The sequence below is a fragment of the Panthera tigris genome, chromosome X (assembly GCF_018350195.1).
Source record: "Panthera tigris isolate Pti1 chromosome X, P.tigris_Pti1_mat1.1, whole genome shotgun sequence".
Lineage (NCBI taxonomy): Eukaryota > Metazoa > Chordata > Mammalia > Carnivora > Felidae > Panthera > Panthera tigris.
This window is the reverse complement of record NC_056677.1, coordinates 53,394,445-53,414,432: the sequence shown is the minus strand read 5'-3', so window position 1 is coordinate 53,414,432 and position 19,988 is coordinate 53,394,445. Positions and strand designations below refer to the sequence as shown.

The following is a 19,988-nucleotide window of genomic DNA, read 5'->3' as shown; positions in this document are numbered from 1 at the left end:
ACATTCCAGATCCAGGTGGGGAAAGAAATAAAATGATATTGAGAGACTAAACTCAGGACTTTGAAATAGAAGGACCCTAAACAACCAACCTACCAGGTACAATGAGAGTCACAAATTTCCATCTTTCTTTTCTAGTGTGTTAAAGTATGCTGGTGTCACTACAACAACTTTACAGAGTCAGCTTCTTGCTTTATGTGCACTTGATCTAATGCTGACTACTTATATATTTTGTATATATAAATGTACAATAGTAGGAGACAGTTATTTTAATTTGCCCACATACCACCTTCCTACTTTCCCGTACTTTCAATTATGCTCCCTTAGGTAGTGATGGGCCTATCATATACCTCCATGAAACCAATGGGGAGTTCTTTGGAAGAAAGGTAGGTTATTTTCTACAGACCATGCATTTTATTGCTCTCCAAAAAAGTCTCATTCTGTAGGTTAACACGGCCTGGCTCCTGGGCCCCATGGGTTGCTACATTCTCCTCTAGATACCAAGACTGGTTCTCATCAAAGATCAAGAATAACAAGGCAAATTCTCTGTCCATGTCACTCCGTCCTCCATAAGGCTCCAGGATGCCCTTTCGGCAGATGGTCAAGGGTCCAACAAGACCACTATACATGTCCTGAGGATGGGAGGAAGGGGGAGACAGTAAATCAAATGGAGTTGTTCCTGGGTAGCAGTGTTGTACATGGTGCCAGACTGACTTCTAAGTCAAGCCTACTGCACTCAGCACTTGATCATAATGTCTTACATTTATAAGCACCTCTAATATATTATCTGAATTCATCCTCACAATAATTTGAGATACAGATAAGAGGTACCTATGCAACGTATGTTTTAGCCAGGCTGGCCTATCCATTGATCTCCAAACTCACAAGGCACTTTCACAACCCAGTGCCTTTCCTTATGTTGTTTCTTCTTTGTATAATGCCTTCCCTCTGCCACATACCTTATCTTAAGGTATATACTGCTACTTAGTCTTCAAGGCTTAAAGTATGAAATACATGTACCTTTCATTGTGGTGCATTCTCCAGCTTCCCTTTAATCATCTCCTCCAACCAAAAGTAATCATTCTCTCATGGGCCCCTCACAGCACTTTCTATTATATGGGTTCTTTTATTATTTTTGAAAGTTTATTTATTTATTTTGAGAGAGAGAAATAAAGAGCACATGAGCAGGGGAGAGGCAGAGAGATGGAGAGAGAAAATCCCTAGCAGGCTCTGCACTGTCAGTGCAGAGCCCAATGTGGGGCTCAAACCCACTAACTGTGAGATCATGACCTGAGCTGAGGTCAAGGGCTGGATGTTTATCCAACGGAGCCACCCAGGCACCCTTCTATTACATGTTTTTTTAAGGAACTGTTAGTATTTTACTTATTTGTACATATAATATATATATATATACATATACATATACATATAATATATATTTATATAAACAAATATATGTAAAAATAAATTTATATTATATTTAATTTATATTATATTGTTATTTATTATAATTATAATATATTTAATTATATATATGATTGAAGATGGGAACTGTATCTTACATTTTTATCATCCAAAGCACCAAATAAAATCCCTAAAATATAGTAGTCTCTCAATAAATTATTGCTGACAGATGGCTGTGAATGGTTGGATAGATAGATACACTCATTTTCCAGATGAGGAAATGGGGAGATAATGCCCTATTGAAATTCACTCCAAAAGCAATATTGAAACAAATTTTGGGACTAAAACTCCAATTGTTTGACAACCAATCCTAGGCTTTTTAAATGGGAACATACTCACCTATAGGATCCAAAAGGAAAAAGAAAAGAAAAGAAACAAAGAAGAAAACCCTTAGGACAAAGATATGGCACTACCTATTCCCTTCATCCCTCCTTCTGTCTTTAAAATAAGTACCACATTTGAGGAATTTTCCCCAAACTCTGGGCTGCATTATTTCAGGGTTGGGCTCTGCCCATTTATGAGACTCACCTCCAAGAAATCAATATTGTCTTTACCTTGATGGGATCCACTGCAGAATAATAGATCCAGGAAACACAAGCAGAATCATTAGGCCCTGGGCCAGATCTTTCTGGGATGTTCCATTGGTAAGTGAGAACCTCACCTAGGAAGGGTAACAGGGATCTCCAGTTGGGCCAAATCAACTTTTTCCCAATTCTCAGGTTTCCCAAGAGGCTATGGTGGATAAGCCTCAGGACTTTTAAGATCTTTTTTCCATTATTTCCATACCATTCTCCGTTTTAGTTTTATGATGTTGCTCTTCTAACTCCTGGGACACATTCAGCCTCTCTTCTATACCCCTATCTTTAAAAGTCCAGTTCCAATCCCCTGGTAAATCCACTCTGATATTGTTCTTTCATCTTATAATGTCCTCCCTCCTTCCTTTTTTAGCACTGCTTTGTTCTCCTTTTCTTGCTGCTGCTTCTTATATTCAACCATTTTCCCAAGGCTCTGTCTCTAGTTCTCTTCTCGTTTTTTTCTTTTTTTCCATACTCTCTCTATGAACGCTTTTAGCTACCTTTCTGGTGTCAATTATGAACTATGTATTGATGACTCTTAAATACTTAACCAGAACTCCCTTGCTAGCATTAAGCTCCAATCTGAAATTTTTAATTAGATACTGAGCATCTTTTAAAGATTGTCCTGACAACACATCAAAAATTAAAATTGTTCTGAATTCACTTACCTCCTTTGAAGAAAGAACCTATTAATCTGTGCTCCCAGTATCTAGTAATGATAACAAAACCCTCCTACTTACCCGCACACAACACTTTAGTTTTTGTCTTCTAACCTTTACACACTCCACATGCAACTACTGATTGTACCTCTACAATATATTGTGTTGCCATGCTCTCCTCCTTCCAATTCCCAAGAATATTGCCCTCATATAGAACTTTATTTTCTCAACCAGACTATTACAAAAACCCCTAACACGTTTCTCTGCTTCCAAGTTCCATCCTCTCCAATCCCTTTTCCAACTGATGCCATATTACTTTTATAACATTTCTATTGAGATAGAATTTGTATACCATACAATTCAACCATTTAAAGGGTACAATTCAATGTTCTAGTATATTCACAGAATTTTGTAACATAACCACATCAATTTTAGAAAGATCACTACCTCTGAAATAAAATATTCACTCTTTCTCCATCATTCTGTAATCACCCACTCACTTGAGCCCTGGACAACCACTAATCTACATCTTTATAGAGTTGCCCATTTTGCGTATTTTATACAAATTCAGTTATATAGAACGGATGTCAGCAAATTAGCAAAGAAGGTCTAAATGCTCATTTCCTTCCACGATAACAACAAAAATAAGGAATAAGCAACTATATACTCACAAAAATATATCTGAGAGAGCTCCAGAATATATGAAATAATTATAACAACCCAGGGGGGCAAAAACCTGAACATGGCCATACAAAAAAGTATAGGAAGTATCTTACCTACCTTGTCCCAGTCTGGTGCAGCTGGTACCAAGAGGGAACAGTCATGGGGGAAAAGAACAGAAGGTGAACCCCAGCATCCCTCACCACCAAGGAGTCTTTCTTGGCACTGACCCCAGTTGATGGTGCTGCCTGGATCCCATGCTGCTCTGCCACTTCTATAAGGAATCATTACAACTTTGCCCTAACCCAAGAAGTTGTATCTTATCTGCATCCTCAAAGGAGCTGCCATTCCCTTGCTCCCCAAGAAGGATCCTCCACTGCACTGTCCCCTAAGGATCCACTATCAATCTTCCTTCCCCCAAGGAATCACAGGTTATTTGCTTCCAGTTCCACAGTCATTTCTGTTGTATTTCATCAGAAAACGAGCTTCTACTAGTCTACTCCCTTAGAAGGAGACACCACCACTGCATCTTCCCAAGAAGAAGCTGCTACCACTAAATGCCCCACACCCAGAAAAAAAAACTTCTACCCTTCTTCTCACTGTCCCCCTGAGATGCATCAGTGCTGCATTTCCCAGAAGGGCCCATTGTTTCTTTGCCTAACCCCAGAAGGAGCCGCTAGGGCTCCACATTCCCCTCAAGAAGCTGCTTCATTCAACTTGCCACCCAAAGAGCCACATTCTGCTCTCCCATAAAGAGCCATTAACAACCTCAACCGGCAAGAGGGAGCCACTGATGTCCCCTCACCCCACAAGGAGCCAACACCTCTGTGTTCTCCAAGAGCAGGAACCACTAATGCATTGATCCTCCATGTAAGGAGCTGCTGTTGCTGAGCCTTCCAAAGGGGTCAGCTCTGCACTGGTTAGAAGGAACCACTGATGCTTTGCTCCATCCAGAGGCAGCGGCCACCTTTCACTTTCTTGATGGCACACTTTGAAGCACAAAAGTTTTTGATTTCAAGGAAGTCCAAATATTTATTTATTTATTTATTTATTTATTATTTAGTCACGTGTGCTTTTAGTGTTATATTTAATAAACTTTTCTAACTCAAGGTCACAAAGATTTACTGTTATGTTTTAAAAGTTTTGTAGCTTTAGCTATTACATTTATGTGCTTGGTTCATTATGAGTTAGTTTTTATATATGGTAAAAGGTAGGGGGTATGATTCCATTGTTTTGTATATAGATATTTAGTATGTTCCAGCATCATTTGTTGAAAAGACTATTATTTCTCCATTAATTAGTATTGACACCCTTTTTAAAAATTAATTTGCCATAAATATGAGTGTTTACTTCTGTACTCTCAATTCTGTCCATTAATCTATATATCTTTATGCCATTACCACACAGTCTTGATTATTGTAGCTTTTTATAGTAAATTTTGAAATTGGTAAGTCTAAGTTCTCCAACTTCATTACTCTTTTTGAACATTGTTTTTGCTATATTATTTCAATCTTCCCAAACTTCTGTTTATTCATGTTATTCTTCTGTTCAAAATTTTAGTGGCTCCCTTATACCCAAGGAATGAAGCTCAAACACTTCATCCAAACATCCAAGCCCTGATAACTCAGACCTACCTTTTAGCCTTAATTTTTACTCTTCCTACTTTTGCAAAATGTACACTGGAAAAATTTAAATTGTATACTTCAGCATATCCCATACTTTCACATATCTGTGACTTGATCATGTTCTTCTCCTTACCTAAACTATTCTCCAATCTCTACATTGAATTCTAGACTCCTTTATTCAATTTCCTACTTGATATTTACATTTGTCTAATTTTCATCTCAAACTAAACATATCCAAAGTACATCATTGACTTCTCCCTCAAATCTACTTCTCCTATCTCAGTAAATAGTGAAACCAGTTGTTGAAGCCAAAACTCAGGAGTTATTTTTTTTAAATAGTGTTTATTTTTGAGACAGAGAGACAGAGCATGAGTGGCGATGGGCAGAGAAAGATGTAGCCATAGAATCCAAAGCAGGCTCTGGGTTCTGAGCTGTCAGCACAGAGCCCAACGTGGGGCTTAAACTCATGAACCTGTGAGATCATGACCTGAGCTGAAGTCAGACGCTTAACCAACTGAACCACCCAGGCGCCCCAGGAGTTATTTTTTATTCTTTTCCCCTATAGCTCATATCCATCAGCAAGTTATGAGGGATATACCTAAGAAATATATTCCCTACCCATCCACTTCTATTTGTCTCCACTGTTAATACCCTAGTCTATGCCATCATGTTCTGTCACCTGAGTAACCATAATAAACACCTAAATGGTCCCTCATAACACATGACCTACATAACAAGAAATGTAATCCTTTATAAAGTCGACATGAGGCACCTGGGTGTCTCAGTCGGTTGAGCATCTGACTTCAGGTCAGGTTATGATCTCACAGTTTGTGGGTTTGAACCCTGTATTGGGCTCTGTGCTGACAGCTGAGAGCCTGGAGCCTGCTTCAGATTCTGTGACTCCCTCTCTCTCTGCTACTCTCCGTTCATGCTCTGTCTCTCTCTGTCTTTCAAAAATGAATAAACATTACAAAAAAAGAATATTTCCTTAAAGCCATTGGTTTGAAAAACAAGAGGGCCTGAACTTTGTGAGTTCTGGAAGTCACCCAGGCTTAAAGACTGGAGTTTAAAGGTCAATTGGCTTGCCTGTGGTAGAGCCTGGAGGGCGCTGCACTGCTCCTGGTAAGAAAGCATGCAAATAATTCTGGGGCAGAGAGCATGGAAACAACTACCTGAAAAATGCCTGGGGACCACAGGGAGAGGTGATTTGGTTTTCTCAGAGTATGTCCCTGAGGGAGACACCTCTATGGGAAAAAAAAAAACAGCTGGCAGCTGCCATCTCCCTCCCTCACTCTTCAGTATAAACACAGAACCACCTGCAGGAAGTGGCACAGCACCAACTCTGCCTAACTTGTTTACACCAAGTCCCACCATCTTCCTTCTGGTGGAACTGCCCTTCTCAGTCACGCTAGTCTCAATTTCAGTGCTGTGGGCCCTTCCCTAAGAAGACCAGCACAAACATCTGCCCACACCATTTCTCCAGATCAGAGAGTTTTCAGGGCCTCAGTTACTGTGGAAGTGATGACAGGACTCATTTCACAAGCAGATCAGAGCACAATGAATTAAAACTTGCCACATTCAGGCCAGAATCAAACACTGCCCACATCAGGCAAGAATGACTACATATTACTGGCCTGAAGGGTAGAACAACCAAAACAACAGCAGAGTGCATACAGAACACACCAGAGAAATTCCATGCAACACCAGGCACTGGACATTGCATGATATCTTCTTCATAGGGTCATTATTTTTAGGAGCAGGAGACATAACTGTCTTTTCCAACACAGAGAAGAAGACAGACACTTAGACAAAATGTGAAGAAAGAGGAAATTATCCCAAATGAAAGAACACAATAGGTGAAAGAGATCTAAGCAAACAGGTATAAGTAACATGTCTGATGGAGAACTTAAAGCAATAATTATAACGATACTCACTGGACTTGAGAAAAGAATAGAAGACATCAGTGAGACCCTTACCACTGAGATAAGAATTAAAAAGATTCAATCAGAGATGAATAGTGCAATAAACAAGTTTAGAAGAACATTTGATGCAGGGGCATCTGGGTGGCTCAGTCAGTTAAGCATCTGACTTCATCTCAGGGCATGATCTCATGGTTCATGAGTTTAAGCCATATGTCGGATTCTGTGCTGACAGCTCAGAGCCTGGAACCTGCTTCTTATTCTGTGTCTCTCCCTTTCTCTTCCCCTCCCTGACTCACACTATCTCTCCCTCTCCCTCTCTAAAAAATAAAGAAACATTTTTTTTTAAAGAAACATGCTTGATACAATGAACAGCAGGCTAGAAGCAGAAGAATGAATTAGTGACTTAGGAGACAAAGTAATGGAAAGTAATGAAACTGAACAAAAAAACCGTGAAAAACAAAGTATGTAACACAGGGATAGACTTAGGGAACTCACTGACTCCATGAAATGTAGTAACATTTATATTATAGGAGTCCAAGAAGAAGAATAGAGAGAAAAAGAGGCAGAAAATTTATTTGAAGAAATAATCGTTGAAAACTTCCCTAATCTGGGGATGGAAACAGACGTCCAGATCCAAGAGTCACAGAGAACTCCCATCAAAATAAAGTAAAGCAGACCAACACCAAGACATACTGTAATTTAATTGTCAAAATATAATTACAAATAAAAATCTTAAAAACAGCAAGGCAAAAGAAGTTCTTAACTTACAAAAGAAAACCCATAAGGCTAGCTAAATATTTTTCAACAAAATCCCAGCAAGTCAGAAAAGAATAGCATGAATGAAAATAAAAACTCTGCAGCCAAGAATTCTCTATATAGCAAGGCTATAATTCAAAATAGAAGAGATAAAGAATTTCTCAGACAAAAAACAAACAACAATAAAAAAACCCACATGAACTCATAAAGGAGTTTATGAACATTAAAGCAGTCCTACAAGAAATATTAAAGGGAAAACATTGAGTGCAAAGGAGAGACCAAAGTGACAGTATAAACGCAGGAAAAACCAAAGCAGGAAAAATGAATATTTATGTAAAAATCAGTGAGGAAGCAGACATGTACAAAAAGGATATAAAATATAACATACACCTGAAATATGGGGAGAAGAGAAGTGAATGTGTTCAAACTTGAATGACCATCAACTTAATATAAACGGATATTTCCAGAAGAGTTTATATAAAAAACTAATGGTAACCATACGTCAAAAATAACTAAAAAACATACAATGAATATAGAGAGAGAAATCCAAATATATCACTAAAGAAAAACAGCAAAACACAAAAGACGAAGACAAGAAAGGATCAGACAAAATTTCCAGAAACAACAAAATAAGTAATAAAATGTCAATAAATACATATCTATCGGGAGAGGGAAGATGGCAGTGTAGGGAGGACGATGGGCTCACCGCGCGTCCTGCTGATCACTTAGATTCCACCTACACCGGCCTAAATAACCCAGAAAACCGCCAGAGGATTAGCAGAACGGAGTCTCCAGAGCCAAGCGCAGACAAGAGGCCCACGGAAGAGGGTAGGAAGGGTGGCGAGGCGGTGCGCGCTCCATGGACTGACGGGAGGGGCCGGGGCAGAGGGGCGGCTCACCGGCCAAGCAGAGCCCCCGAGTCTGGCTGGCAAAAGCGTAGGGGCCTGACAGACTGTGCTCCGACAGCAAGCGTGACTTAGCGTCTGGGAGGTCATAAGTTAACAGCTCTGCTCAGAAAGCGGGAAGGCTGGAAGACAAAGGGAGGGAGAGCTACTGAGCCCCAGATGACAGAGCTCAGTTTGGTGGGGAACAAAGGCGCTTCCCAGCGCCATCTCCCCCGCCCATCCCCCAGCCAAAATCCCAAAGGGAACCAGTTCCTGCCAGGGAACTTGCTCGCTCTGCACAAACACCCAACTCTGTGCTCCTGTGGACCCAAACCTCCGGCAGCAGATCTGACTCCCTCCCTGTCACAGGGCCCCTCAAAAAGCGGATTACCTAAGGAGAAGTGAGCTAAGCCTGCCCCTCTTGCCCCCGTGCACCTTGCCTACCCACCCGAGCTAATACGCTGGATCCCCAGCACCACAAGCCTGGAAGTGTGCAAGAAGCCCAGACGGGCCACGCCAACCCACAGGGAATCCCGCCCCTAGGAGTGGGGAAGAGAAGGCACACACCAGTCTGACTGTGGCCCCAGCGGTGGGCTGGGGGCAGACATCAGGTCTGACTGCGGCACCACCCACCAACTCCAGTTATACACCACAGCACAGGGGAAGTGCCCTGCAGGTCCTCACCACTCCAGGGACTATCCAAAATGACCAAATGGAAGAATTCCCCTCAAAAGAATCTCCAGGAAATAACAACAGCTAATGAACTGATCAAAAAGGATTTAAATAATATAACAGAAAGTGAATTTAGAATAATAGTCATAAAATTAATCGCTGGGCTTGAAAACAGTACAGAGGACAGCAGAGAATCTCTTGCTACAGAGATCAAGGGACTAAGGAACAGTCACGAGGAGCTGCTAAGCGCTTTAAACGAAATGCAAAACAAAATGGAAACGACGACAGCTCGGATTGAAGAGGCAGAGTAGAGAATAGGTGAACTAGAAGATAAAGTTATGGAAAAAGAGGAAGCTGAGAGAGAGAGATAAAAAAAATCCAGGAGTATGAGGGGAAAATTAGAGAACTAAGTGATACACTAAAAAGAAATAATATACGCATACTTGGTATCCCAGAGGAGGAAGAGAGAGGGAAAGGTGCTGAAGGGGTACTTGAGGAAATAATAGCTGAGAACTTCCCTGAACTGGGGGAGGAAAAAGGCATTGAAATCCAAGAGGCACAGAGAACTCCCTTCAGACATAACTTGAATCGATCTTCTGCACGACATATCATAGTGAAACTGGCAAAATACAAGGATAAAGAGAAAATTCTGAAAGCAGCAAGGGATAAACGTGCCCTCACATATAAAGGGAGACCTATAAGACTCGTGACTGATCTCTCTTTTGAAACTTGGCAGGCCAGAAAGGCTTGGCACGATATCTTCAGTGTGCTAAACAGAAAAAATATGCAGCCGAGAATCCTTTATCCAGCAAGTCTGTCATTTAGAATAGAAGGAGAGATAAAGGTCTTCCCAAACAAACAAAAACTGAAGGAATTTGTCACCACTAAACCAGCCCTACAAGAGATCCTAAGGGGAATCCTGTGAGACAAAGTACCAGAGACATCACTACAAGCATAAAACATACAGACATCACAATGAGTCTAAACCCGTATCTTTCTATAATAACACTGAATGTAAATGGATTAAATGTGCCAACCAAAAGACATAGGGTATCAGAATGGATAAAAAAACAAGACCCATCTATTTGCTGTCTACAAGAGACTCATTTTAGATCTGAGGACACCTTTAGATTGAGAGTGAGGGGATGGAGAACTATTTATCATGCTACTGGAAGCCAAAAGAAAGCTGGAGTAGCCATACTTGTATCAGACAAACTAGACTTTAAATTAAAGGCTGTAACAAGAGATGAAGAAAGGCATTATATAATAATTACAGGGTCTATCCATCAGGAAGAGCTAACAATTATAAATATCTATGTGACGAATACCGGAGCCCCCAAATATATAAAACAAATACTCAGAAATTTAAGTAACCTTATTGATAAGAATGTGGTAATTGCAGGGGACTTTAACACCCCACTTACAGAAATGGATAGATCATCTAGACACACGGTCAATAAAGAAACAAGGGCCCTGAATGACACATTGGATCAGATGGACTTGACAGGTTTATTTAGAACTCTGCATCCCAAAGCAATAGAATATACTTTCTTCTCGAGTGCACATGGAACATTCTCCAATATAGATCATACACTGGGTCACAAAACAGCCCTTCATAAGTTCACAAGAATTGAAAAAATACCATGCATACTTTCAGACCACAATACTATGAAGGTTGAAATCAACCACAGGAAAAAGTCTGGAAAACATCCAAAAGCATGGAGGTTAAAGAACACCCTACTAACGAATGAGTGGGTCAACCAGGCAATTAGAGAAGAAATTAAAACATATATGGAAACAAACGAAAATGAAATTACAACAATCCAAACGCTCTGGGATGCAGCGAAGGCAGTCCTGAGAGGAAACTACATTCAATCCAGGCCTATCTCAAGAAACAAGAAAAATCCCAAATACAAAATCTAACAGCACACCTAAAGGAAATAGAAGCAGAACAGCAAAGGCAGCCTAAACCCAGCAGAAGAAGAGAAATAATAAAGATCAGGGCAGAAATAAACAATATAGAATCTAAAAAAAAGGTAGAGCAGATCAACGAAACCAAGAGTTTGTTTTTTGAAAAAATAAACAAAATTGACAAACCTCCAGCCAGGCTTCTCAAAAAGAAAAGGGAGATGACCCAAATAATAAAATCATGAATGAAAATGGAATGATTACAACCAATCCCTCAGAGATACAAACAATTATCAGGGAATACTATGAAAAATTATATGCCAAAAAATTGGACAACCTGGAAGAAATGGACAAATTCCTAAACACCCACACTCTTCCAAAACTCAATCAGGAGGAAATATAAAGCTTGAACAGACCCACAACCAGGGAAGAAATTGAATCGGTTATCAAAAATCTCCCAACAAATAAGAGTCCAGGACCAGATGGCTTCCCAGGGGAGTTCTACCAGACATTTAAGCAGAGATAATACCTATCCTTCTCAAGCTATTCCAAGAAATAGAAAGGGAAGGAAAACTTCCAGACTCATTCTATGAAGCGAGTATTACTTTGATTGCTAAACCAGACAGAGACCCAGTAAAAAAAAGAACTACAGGCCAATATCCCTGAAGAATATGGATGCAAAAATTCTCAATAAGATACTAGCAAATTGAATTCAACAGCATATAAAAAGAACTATTCACCATGATCAAGTCGGATTCATTCCTGGGATGGAGGGCTGGTTCAACATTCGCAAATCAATTAACGTGATACATCACAGTAACAAAAAAAAAGAGAAGAACCATATGATCATGTCAATCGATCCAGAAAAGGCCTTTGACAAAATCCAGCACCCTTTCTTAATAAAAACCCTTGAGAAAGTCAGAATAGAAGGAACATACTTAAAGATCATAAAAGCCATTTATGAAAAGCCCACAGCTAACATCATCCTCAACGGGGAAAAACTGAGCTTTTTCCCTGAGATCAGGAACACGACAGGGATGCCCACTCTCACTGCTGTTGTTTAGTATAGTGTTGGAAGTTCTAGCATCAGCAATCAGACAACAAAAGGAAATCAAAGGCTTCAAAATTGGCAAAGATGAAGTCAAGCTTTCGCTTTTTGCAGATGACATGATATGATACATGGAAAATCCGATAGACTCCACCAAAAGTCTGCTAGAACTGATACATGAATTTAGCAAAGTTGCAGGATACAAAATCAATGTACAGAAATCAGTTGCATTCTTATACACTAACAATGAAGCAACAGAAAGACAAATAAAGAAACTGATCCCATTCACAATTGCACCAAGAAGCATAAAATACCTAGGGAAAAATCTAACCAAAGATGTAAAAGATCTGTATGCTGAAAGCTATAAAAAGCTTATGAAGGTAATTGAAGAAGATTTAAAGAAATGGAAAGACATTCCGTGCTCATGGATTGGAAGAATAAATATTGTCAAAATGTCAATACTACCCAAAGCTATCTACACATTCAATGCAATCCCAATCAAAATTGCACCAGCATTCTTCTCAAAACTAGAACAAGCCATCCTCAAATTCATATGGAACCACAAAAGGCCCCGAATAGCCAAAGTAATTTTGAAGAAGAAGACCAAAGCAGGAAGCATCACAATCCCAGACTTTAGTCTCTACTACAAAGCTGTCATCCTCAAGACAGCATGGTACTGGCACAAAACCAGACACATAGACCAATGGAATAGAATAGAAACCCCAGAACTAGACCCACAAACATATGGCCAACTCATCTTGACAAAGCAGGAAAGAACATCCAATGGAAAAAAGACAGTCTCTTTAACAAATGGTGCTGGGAGAACTGGACAGCAACATGCAGAAGGTTGAAACTAGACCACTTTCTCACACCATTCACAAAAATAAACTCAAAATGGATAAAGGACCTGAATGTGAGACAGGAAACCATCCAAACCCCAGAGTAGAAAGCAGGAAAAGACCTCTCTGACCTCAGCCGTAGCAATCTCTTACTTGACACATCCCCAAAGGCAAGGGAATTAAAAACAAAAATGAACTACTGGGACTTTATGAAGATAAAAAGCTTCTGCACAGAAAAGGAAACAACCAACAAAACTAAAAGGCAACCAACGGAATGGGAAAAGATATATGCAAATGACATATCGGACAAAGGGCTAGTATCCAAAATCTATAAAGAACTCACCAAACTCCACACCCGAAAAACAAATAACCCAGTGAAGAAATGGGCAGAAAACATGAATAGGCACTTCTCTAAAGAAGACATCCGAATGGCCAACAGGCACATGAAAAGATGCTCAACGTCACTCCTTATCAGGGAAATACAAATCAAAACCACACTCAGATATCACCTCACGCCAGTCAGAGTGGGTAAAATGAACAAATCAGGAGACTTTAGATGCTGGAGAGGATGTGTAGAAATGGGAACCCTCTTGCACTGTTGGTGGGAATGCAAATTGGTGCAGCCGCTCTGGAAAGCAGTGTGGAGGTTCCTCAGAAAATTAAAAATAGACCTACCCTATGATCCAGCAATAGCACTGGTAGGAATTTATCCAAGGGATACAGGAGTACTGATGCATAGGGACACTTTTATCCCAATGTTTATAGCAGCACTCTCAACAATACCCAAATTATGGAAAGAGCCTAAATGTCCGTCAACTGATGAATGGATAAAGAAATTGTGGTTTATATACACAATGGAATACTACGTGGCAATGAGAAAAAATGAAATATGGCCTTTTGTAGCAACGTGGATGGAACTGGAGAGTGTGATGCTAAGTGAAATAAGCCATACAGAGAAAGACAGATACCATATGGTTTCACACTTATGTGGATCCTGAGAAACGTAACAGAAACCCATGGGGGAGGGGAAGAAAAAAAAAAAGAGCTTGGAGTGGGAGAGAGCCAAAGCATAAGAGACTGTTAAAAACTGAGAAGAAACTGAGGGTTGATGGGGGTGGGAGGGAGGGGAGGGTGGGTGATGGGTATTGAGGAGGGCACCTTTTGGGATGAGCACTGGGTGTTGTATGGAAACCAATTTGACAATAAATTTCATATATTAAAAAAATACATATCTATCAAAATTACTTTAAATGTAAATGGACTAAACACTCCAATCTAAAGCCATAGCGGGTCAGAATGGATAAAAAATAAGACACATCATATGCTGCCTACAAGAGACTCATTTTAGACCTAAAGACACCTGTTGATTGAAAGGAAGGGGAGAGGAATTGGATTTTGAAGATGGTGATGTAGGAGGATGCTGGGCTCAACACGTCCTCCTGATAACTTAGATTCCACCTACACCTGCGTAAATAACCCAGAAAACCGCCACAAGACTAGCAGAAGAGTCTCTGGAGCCAAGCGCAGCTCAGAGAGTGGGAAGGCTGGAGGACAACAGGAGGGAGAGTTGCTAAGCCCCAGAACGACAGAACTCAGTTTGGCGGGGAACAAAGGCGCTCGCCAGCGCCATCTCCCTCGCCCATCCCCCAGCCAAAATCCAAAAGGGAACCAGTTCCTGCAAGGGAACCTGTTTGCACCTCGAAAACACCCAACACTGTGCTTCTGCGGATCCACACCTCTGGGGGTGGGTCTGACTCCCTCCCGCTGCCTCAGGGCCCCTCCCTGAGCGGATCACTGAAGGAGAAGTGAGCTGAACCTGCCCCTACCGCCCCCTAGTACCTTGCCTATCCACCCCAGCTAATACGCCAGATCCCTAGCACCACAAGCCTGGCAGTGTGCAAGTACCCCAGATGGACAACACCACCCCACAGTGAATCCCGCCCCTTGGAGAGGGAGAGAGAAGGCACACACCAGTCTGACTGTGGCCCCAGCAGTGGACTGGGAGTAGACAACAGTTCTGACTGAAGCCCCACCCACCAAGGCGAGTTATTCAAGACAGCACGGGGAAGTGCCGTGCAGATCCACACCACTCCGGACACTATCCAAAATGACCAAACGGAAGAATTCCCCTCAAAAGAATCTCCAGGAAATAACAACAGCTAACGAACTGATCAAAAAGGATTTAAACAATATAACAGAAAGTGAATTGAGAATAATAGTCATAAAATTAATCACTGGGCTTGAAAAGAGTAGAGAGGACAGCAGAGAATCTATTGCTACAGAAATCATGGGACTAAGGAACAGCCAGGAGGAGCTAAAAATGTGATAAACGAGCTGCAAAATAAAATGGAAACGACCACGGCTCGGATTAAAGAGGCAGAGGAGAGAATAGGTGAACTAGAAGATAAAATTATGGAAAAAGAAGAAGCTGAGAAAAAGAGAGATAAAAAAATCCAGGAGTATGAGGGGAAAATTAGAGAACTAAGTCTTGCACTAAAGAGAAAACATCTACGCATAATTGGTATTCCAGAGGAGGAAGAGAGAGGGAAAAGTGCTGAAGGTGTACTTGAAGAAATCATAGCTGAGAACTTCCCGGATCTGGGGAAGGAAAAAGGCATTGAAATCCAAGAGGCAGAGAGAACTCCCTTCAGACGTCACTTGAATCGATCTTCTGCATGACATATCATAGTGAAACTGGCAAAATACAAGGATAAAGAGAAAATTCTGAAAGCAGCGAGGGATAAATGTGCTCTAACATATAAAGGGAGACCTATAAGACTTGTGACCAATCTCTCTTCTGACACTTGGCAGGCCAGAAAGGAATGGCAAGAGATCATCAGTGTGATGAATAGGAAAAATATGCAGCCGAGAATCCTTCATCCAGCAAGTCTGTCATTTAGAATAGAAGGAGAAATAAAGATCTTCCTAAACAAACAAAAACTGAAGGAATTCGTCACCACTAAACCAGCCCCACTAGAGATCCTAAGGGGGTTCCTATGAGACAAAGTACCAGAGATATTGCTATAAGCATAAAACATACAGACATCACAATGACTCTAAACCCATATCTTTCTATAATGACATTGAATGTGATTGGACTAAATGCACCAACCAAAAGTCATAGGTTACCAAAATGGGTAAAAAAACAAGACCGATCTATTTGGTGTCTACAAGAGACTCATTTTAGACCTGAGGACACCTACAGTTTGAGATTGAGGGGATGGAAAACTTTTTATCATGCTACTGGAAGTCAAAAGAAAGTTGGAGTAGCCATACTTATATCAGGCAAACTAGACTTTAAATTAAAGGCTGTAACAAGAGATGAAGAAGAGCATTATATAATAATTACAGGGTTTATCCATCAGGAAAAACTAACAATTATAAATGTCTATGCGCCGAATACGGGAGCCCCAAAATATATAAAACAATTGCTCACAAACATAAGCAACCTTATGGATAAGAATGTGGTAATTGCAGGGCACTTTAACACTCCACTTACAGAAATGGATAGATCATCTAGACACACGGTCAATAAAGAAACAAGGGCCCTGAATGAGACATTGGATCTGATGGACATGACAGATCTATTTAGAACTCTGCATCCCAAAGCAACAGAATATACTTTCTTCTCGAGTGCACATGGAACATTCTCCAAGATAGATCATATACTGGGTCACAAAACAGCCCTTCATAAGTATACAAGAATTGAAATCATACCATGCATACTTTCAGACCACTATGCTATGAAGCTTGAAATCAACCACAGGAAAAAGTCTGGAAAATCTCCAAAAGCATGGAGGTTAAAGAACACCCTACTAACGAATGAGTGGGTCAACCAGCCAATTAGAGAAGAAATTAGAAAAATATATGGAAACAACTGAAAATGAAAATACAACAATCCAAACGCTTTGGGATGCAGCGAAGGCAGTCCTGAGAGGAAAATACATTCAATCCAGGCCTATCTCAAGAAACAAGAAAAATCCCAAATACAAAATCTTACAGTACTCCTAAAGGAAATAGAAGCAGAACAGCAAAGACAGCCTAAACCCAGCAGAAGAACAGATATAATGAAGATCAGAGCAGAAATAAACAATATAGAATCTAAAAAACTATAGAGCAGATCGACGAAACCAAGAGTGGGTTTTTTGAAAAAAATAAACAAAATTGATAAACCTCTAGCCAGGTTTCTCAAAAAGAAAAGGGAGATGACCCAAATAGTTAAAATCATGAATGAAAATGGAATTATTACAACCAATCCCTCAGAGATACAAGCAATTAGGGAATACTATGAAAAATTATATGCCAAAAAACTGAAAAACCTGGAAGAAATGGACAAATTCCTAAACAAACACACATTCCAAAACTCAGTCAGGAGGAAATAGAAAGCTTGAACAAACCCATAACCAGCGAAGAAATTGAATCAGTTATCAAAAATCTCCCAACAAATAAGAATCCAGGACGAGATGGCTTCCCAGGGGAGTTCTACCAGACTTTTAAAGCAGAAATAATACATATACTTCCCAAGCTATTCCAAAAAATAGAAAAGGAAGGAAAACTTCCAGACTCATTCTATGAAGCCAGTATTACTTTGATTCCTAAACCAAACAGAGACCCAGTAAAAAAAGAGAACTACATGCCAATATCCCGGATGAATATGGATGCAAAAATTTTCAATAAGATACTAGCAAATCGAATTCAACAGCATATAAAAAGAGTGATTCACCATCATCAAGTGGGATTCATTCCTGGGATGGAGGGCTGGTTTAACATTTGCAATCAATCAATGTGACACACCACATTAATAAAAGAAAAGATAAGAACCATATGATCCTGTCAATCGATGCAGAAAAGGTCTTTGACAAAATTCAGCAACGTTTCTTAATAAAAACCCTTGAGAAAGTCAGGATAGAAGGAACATACTTAAAGATCATAAAAGCCATTTATGAAAAACCCACAGCTAACATCATCCTCAATGGGGAAAAACTGAGAGCTTTTTCCCTGAGATCAGGAACACGACAGGGATGTCCACTCTCACCGCTGTTGTTTAACATAGTGTTGGAAGGGCTAGCATCAGCAATCAGACAACAAAAGGAAATCAAAGGCATCCAAATTGGCAAAGATGAAGGTAAGCTTTCACTTTTTGCAGATGGCATGATATTATACATGGAAAATCCGATAGACTCCACCAAAAGTCTGCTAGAACTGATACATGAATTTAGCAAAGTTGCAGGATACAAAATCAATGTACAGAAATCAGTTGCATTCTTATACACTAACAGTGAAGCAACAGAAAGACAAATAAAGAAACTGATCCCATTCACAATTGCACCAAGAAGCATAAAATATCTAAGAATAAATCTAACCAAAGATGTAAAAGATCTGTATGCTGAAAACTATAGAAATTCTTGTGAAGGAAATTGAAGAAGATATAAAGAAATGGAAAGACATTCCGTGCTCATGGATTGGAAGAATAAATATTGTCAAAATGTCAATACTACCCAAAGCTATCTACACATTCAATGCAATCCCAATCAAAATTGCACCAGCATTCTTCTCAAAACTAGAACAAGCAACCCTAAAATTCATATGGAACCACAATAGACCCACAAAATTATTCAAAGTAATTTTGAAGAAGACCAAAGCAGGAGGCCTCACAATCCCAGACTTTAGCCTCTACTACAAAGCTGTCATCATCAAGACAGCATGGTATTGGCACAGCAACAGACACATAGACCAATGGAATAGAATAGAAACCCCAGAACTAGACCCACAAACGTATGGCCAACTCATGTTTGACAAAGCAGGAAAGAACATCCAATGGAAAAAAGACAGTCTCTTTAACAAATGGTGCTGGGAGAACTGGACAGCAGCATGCAGAAGGTTGAAACTAGACCACTTTCTCACACCATTCACAAAAATAAACTCAAAATGGATAAAGGACCTGAATGTGAGACAGGAAACCATCCAAACCCTAGAGGAGAAAGCAGGAAAAGACCTCTCTGACCTCAGCCGTAGCAATCTCTTACTTGACACATCCCCAAAGGCAAGGGAATTAAAAGCAAAAAGGAACTACTGGGACCTTATGAAGATAAAAAGCTTCTGCACAGCAAAGGAAACAACCAACAAAACTAAAAGCAACCAATGGAATGGGAAAAGATATATGCAAATGACATATCAGACAAAGGGCTAGTATCCAAAATCTATAAAGAACTCACCAAACTCCACACCCGAAAAACAAATAACCCAGTGAAGAAATGGGCAGAAACCATGAATAGACACTTCTCTAAAGAAGACATCCGGATGGCCAACAGGCACATGAAAAGATGCTCAACGTCGCTCCTCATCAGGGAAATACAAATCAAAACCACATTCAGATATCACCTCACTCCAGTCATAGTGGGTAAAATGAACAATCAGGAGACTATAGATTCTGGAGAGGACGTAGAGAAACGGGAACCCTCTTGCACTGTTGGTGGGAATGCAAACTGGTGCAGCCACTCTGGAAAGCAGTGTGGAGGTTCCTCAGAAAATTAAAAATAGACCTACCCTATGACCCAGCAATAGCACTGCTAGGAATTTACCCAAGGGATACAGGAGTACTGATGCATAGGGGCACTTGTACCCCAATGTTTATAGCATTACTCTCAACAATAGCCAAATTATGGAAAGAGCCTAAATGTCCATCAACTGATGAATTGATAAAAAATTGTTGTTTATCTTCCAAATACTTTCAAATCCATTCTAATATGACTTCTTTTCCACCAATTCAAAATAACCAGCCTCTCCCTTATTGCTATATCCAAAGAGAAATTTTCCATTCTTATTTAACCTCTCTGAAGCACTTGAAATTGTTGATCTTTTCACCCTTGACATTATCTTCTTAACATCTTTGACACCATCTTCTCTGTTCTAATGTCTTGCTCACTTTTTCCCCAGGCTTAATTTTTAATCATTACCTCCCTTAAAAATAGGTCTTCCT

At 40.1% G+C, this 19,988-nt stretch overlaps 1 protein-coding gene across 1 annotated transcript in view; it reads right to left on the bottom strand.

The window, feature by feature from the left end:
* Nucleotides 1-19,988, bottom strand: part of HEPH (hephaestin) — a 91,236-nt gene that overhangs the window by 8,403 nt on the left and 62,845 nt on the right. Inside the window, exons 16-17 of the mRNA XM_042974171.1 lie at nt 2,016-2,122; nt 404-629 (exon numbers count right to left, since the gene is read on the bottom strand). Of these exons, the coding sequence (XP_042830105.1) occupies nt 404-629; nt 2,016-2,122 (333 nt within the window). The remainder of the gene's footprint in view (nt 1-403; nt 630-2,015; nt 2,123-19,988) is intronic.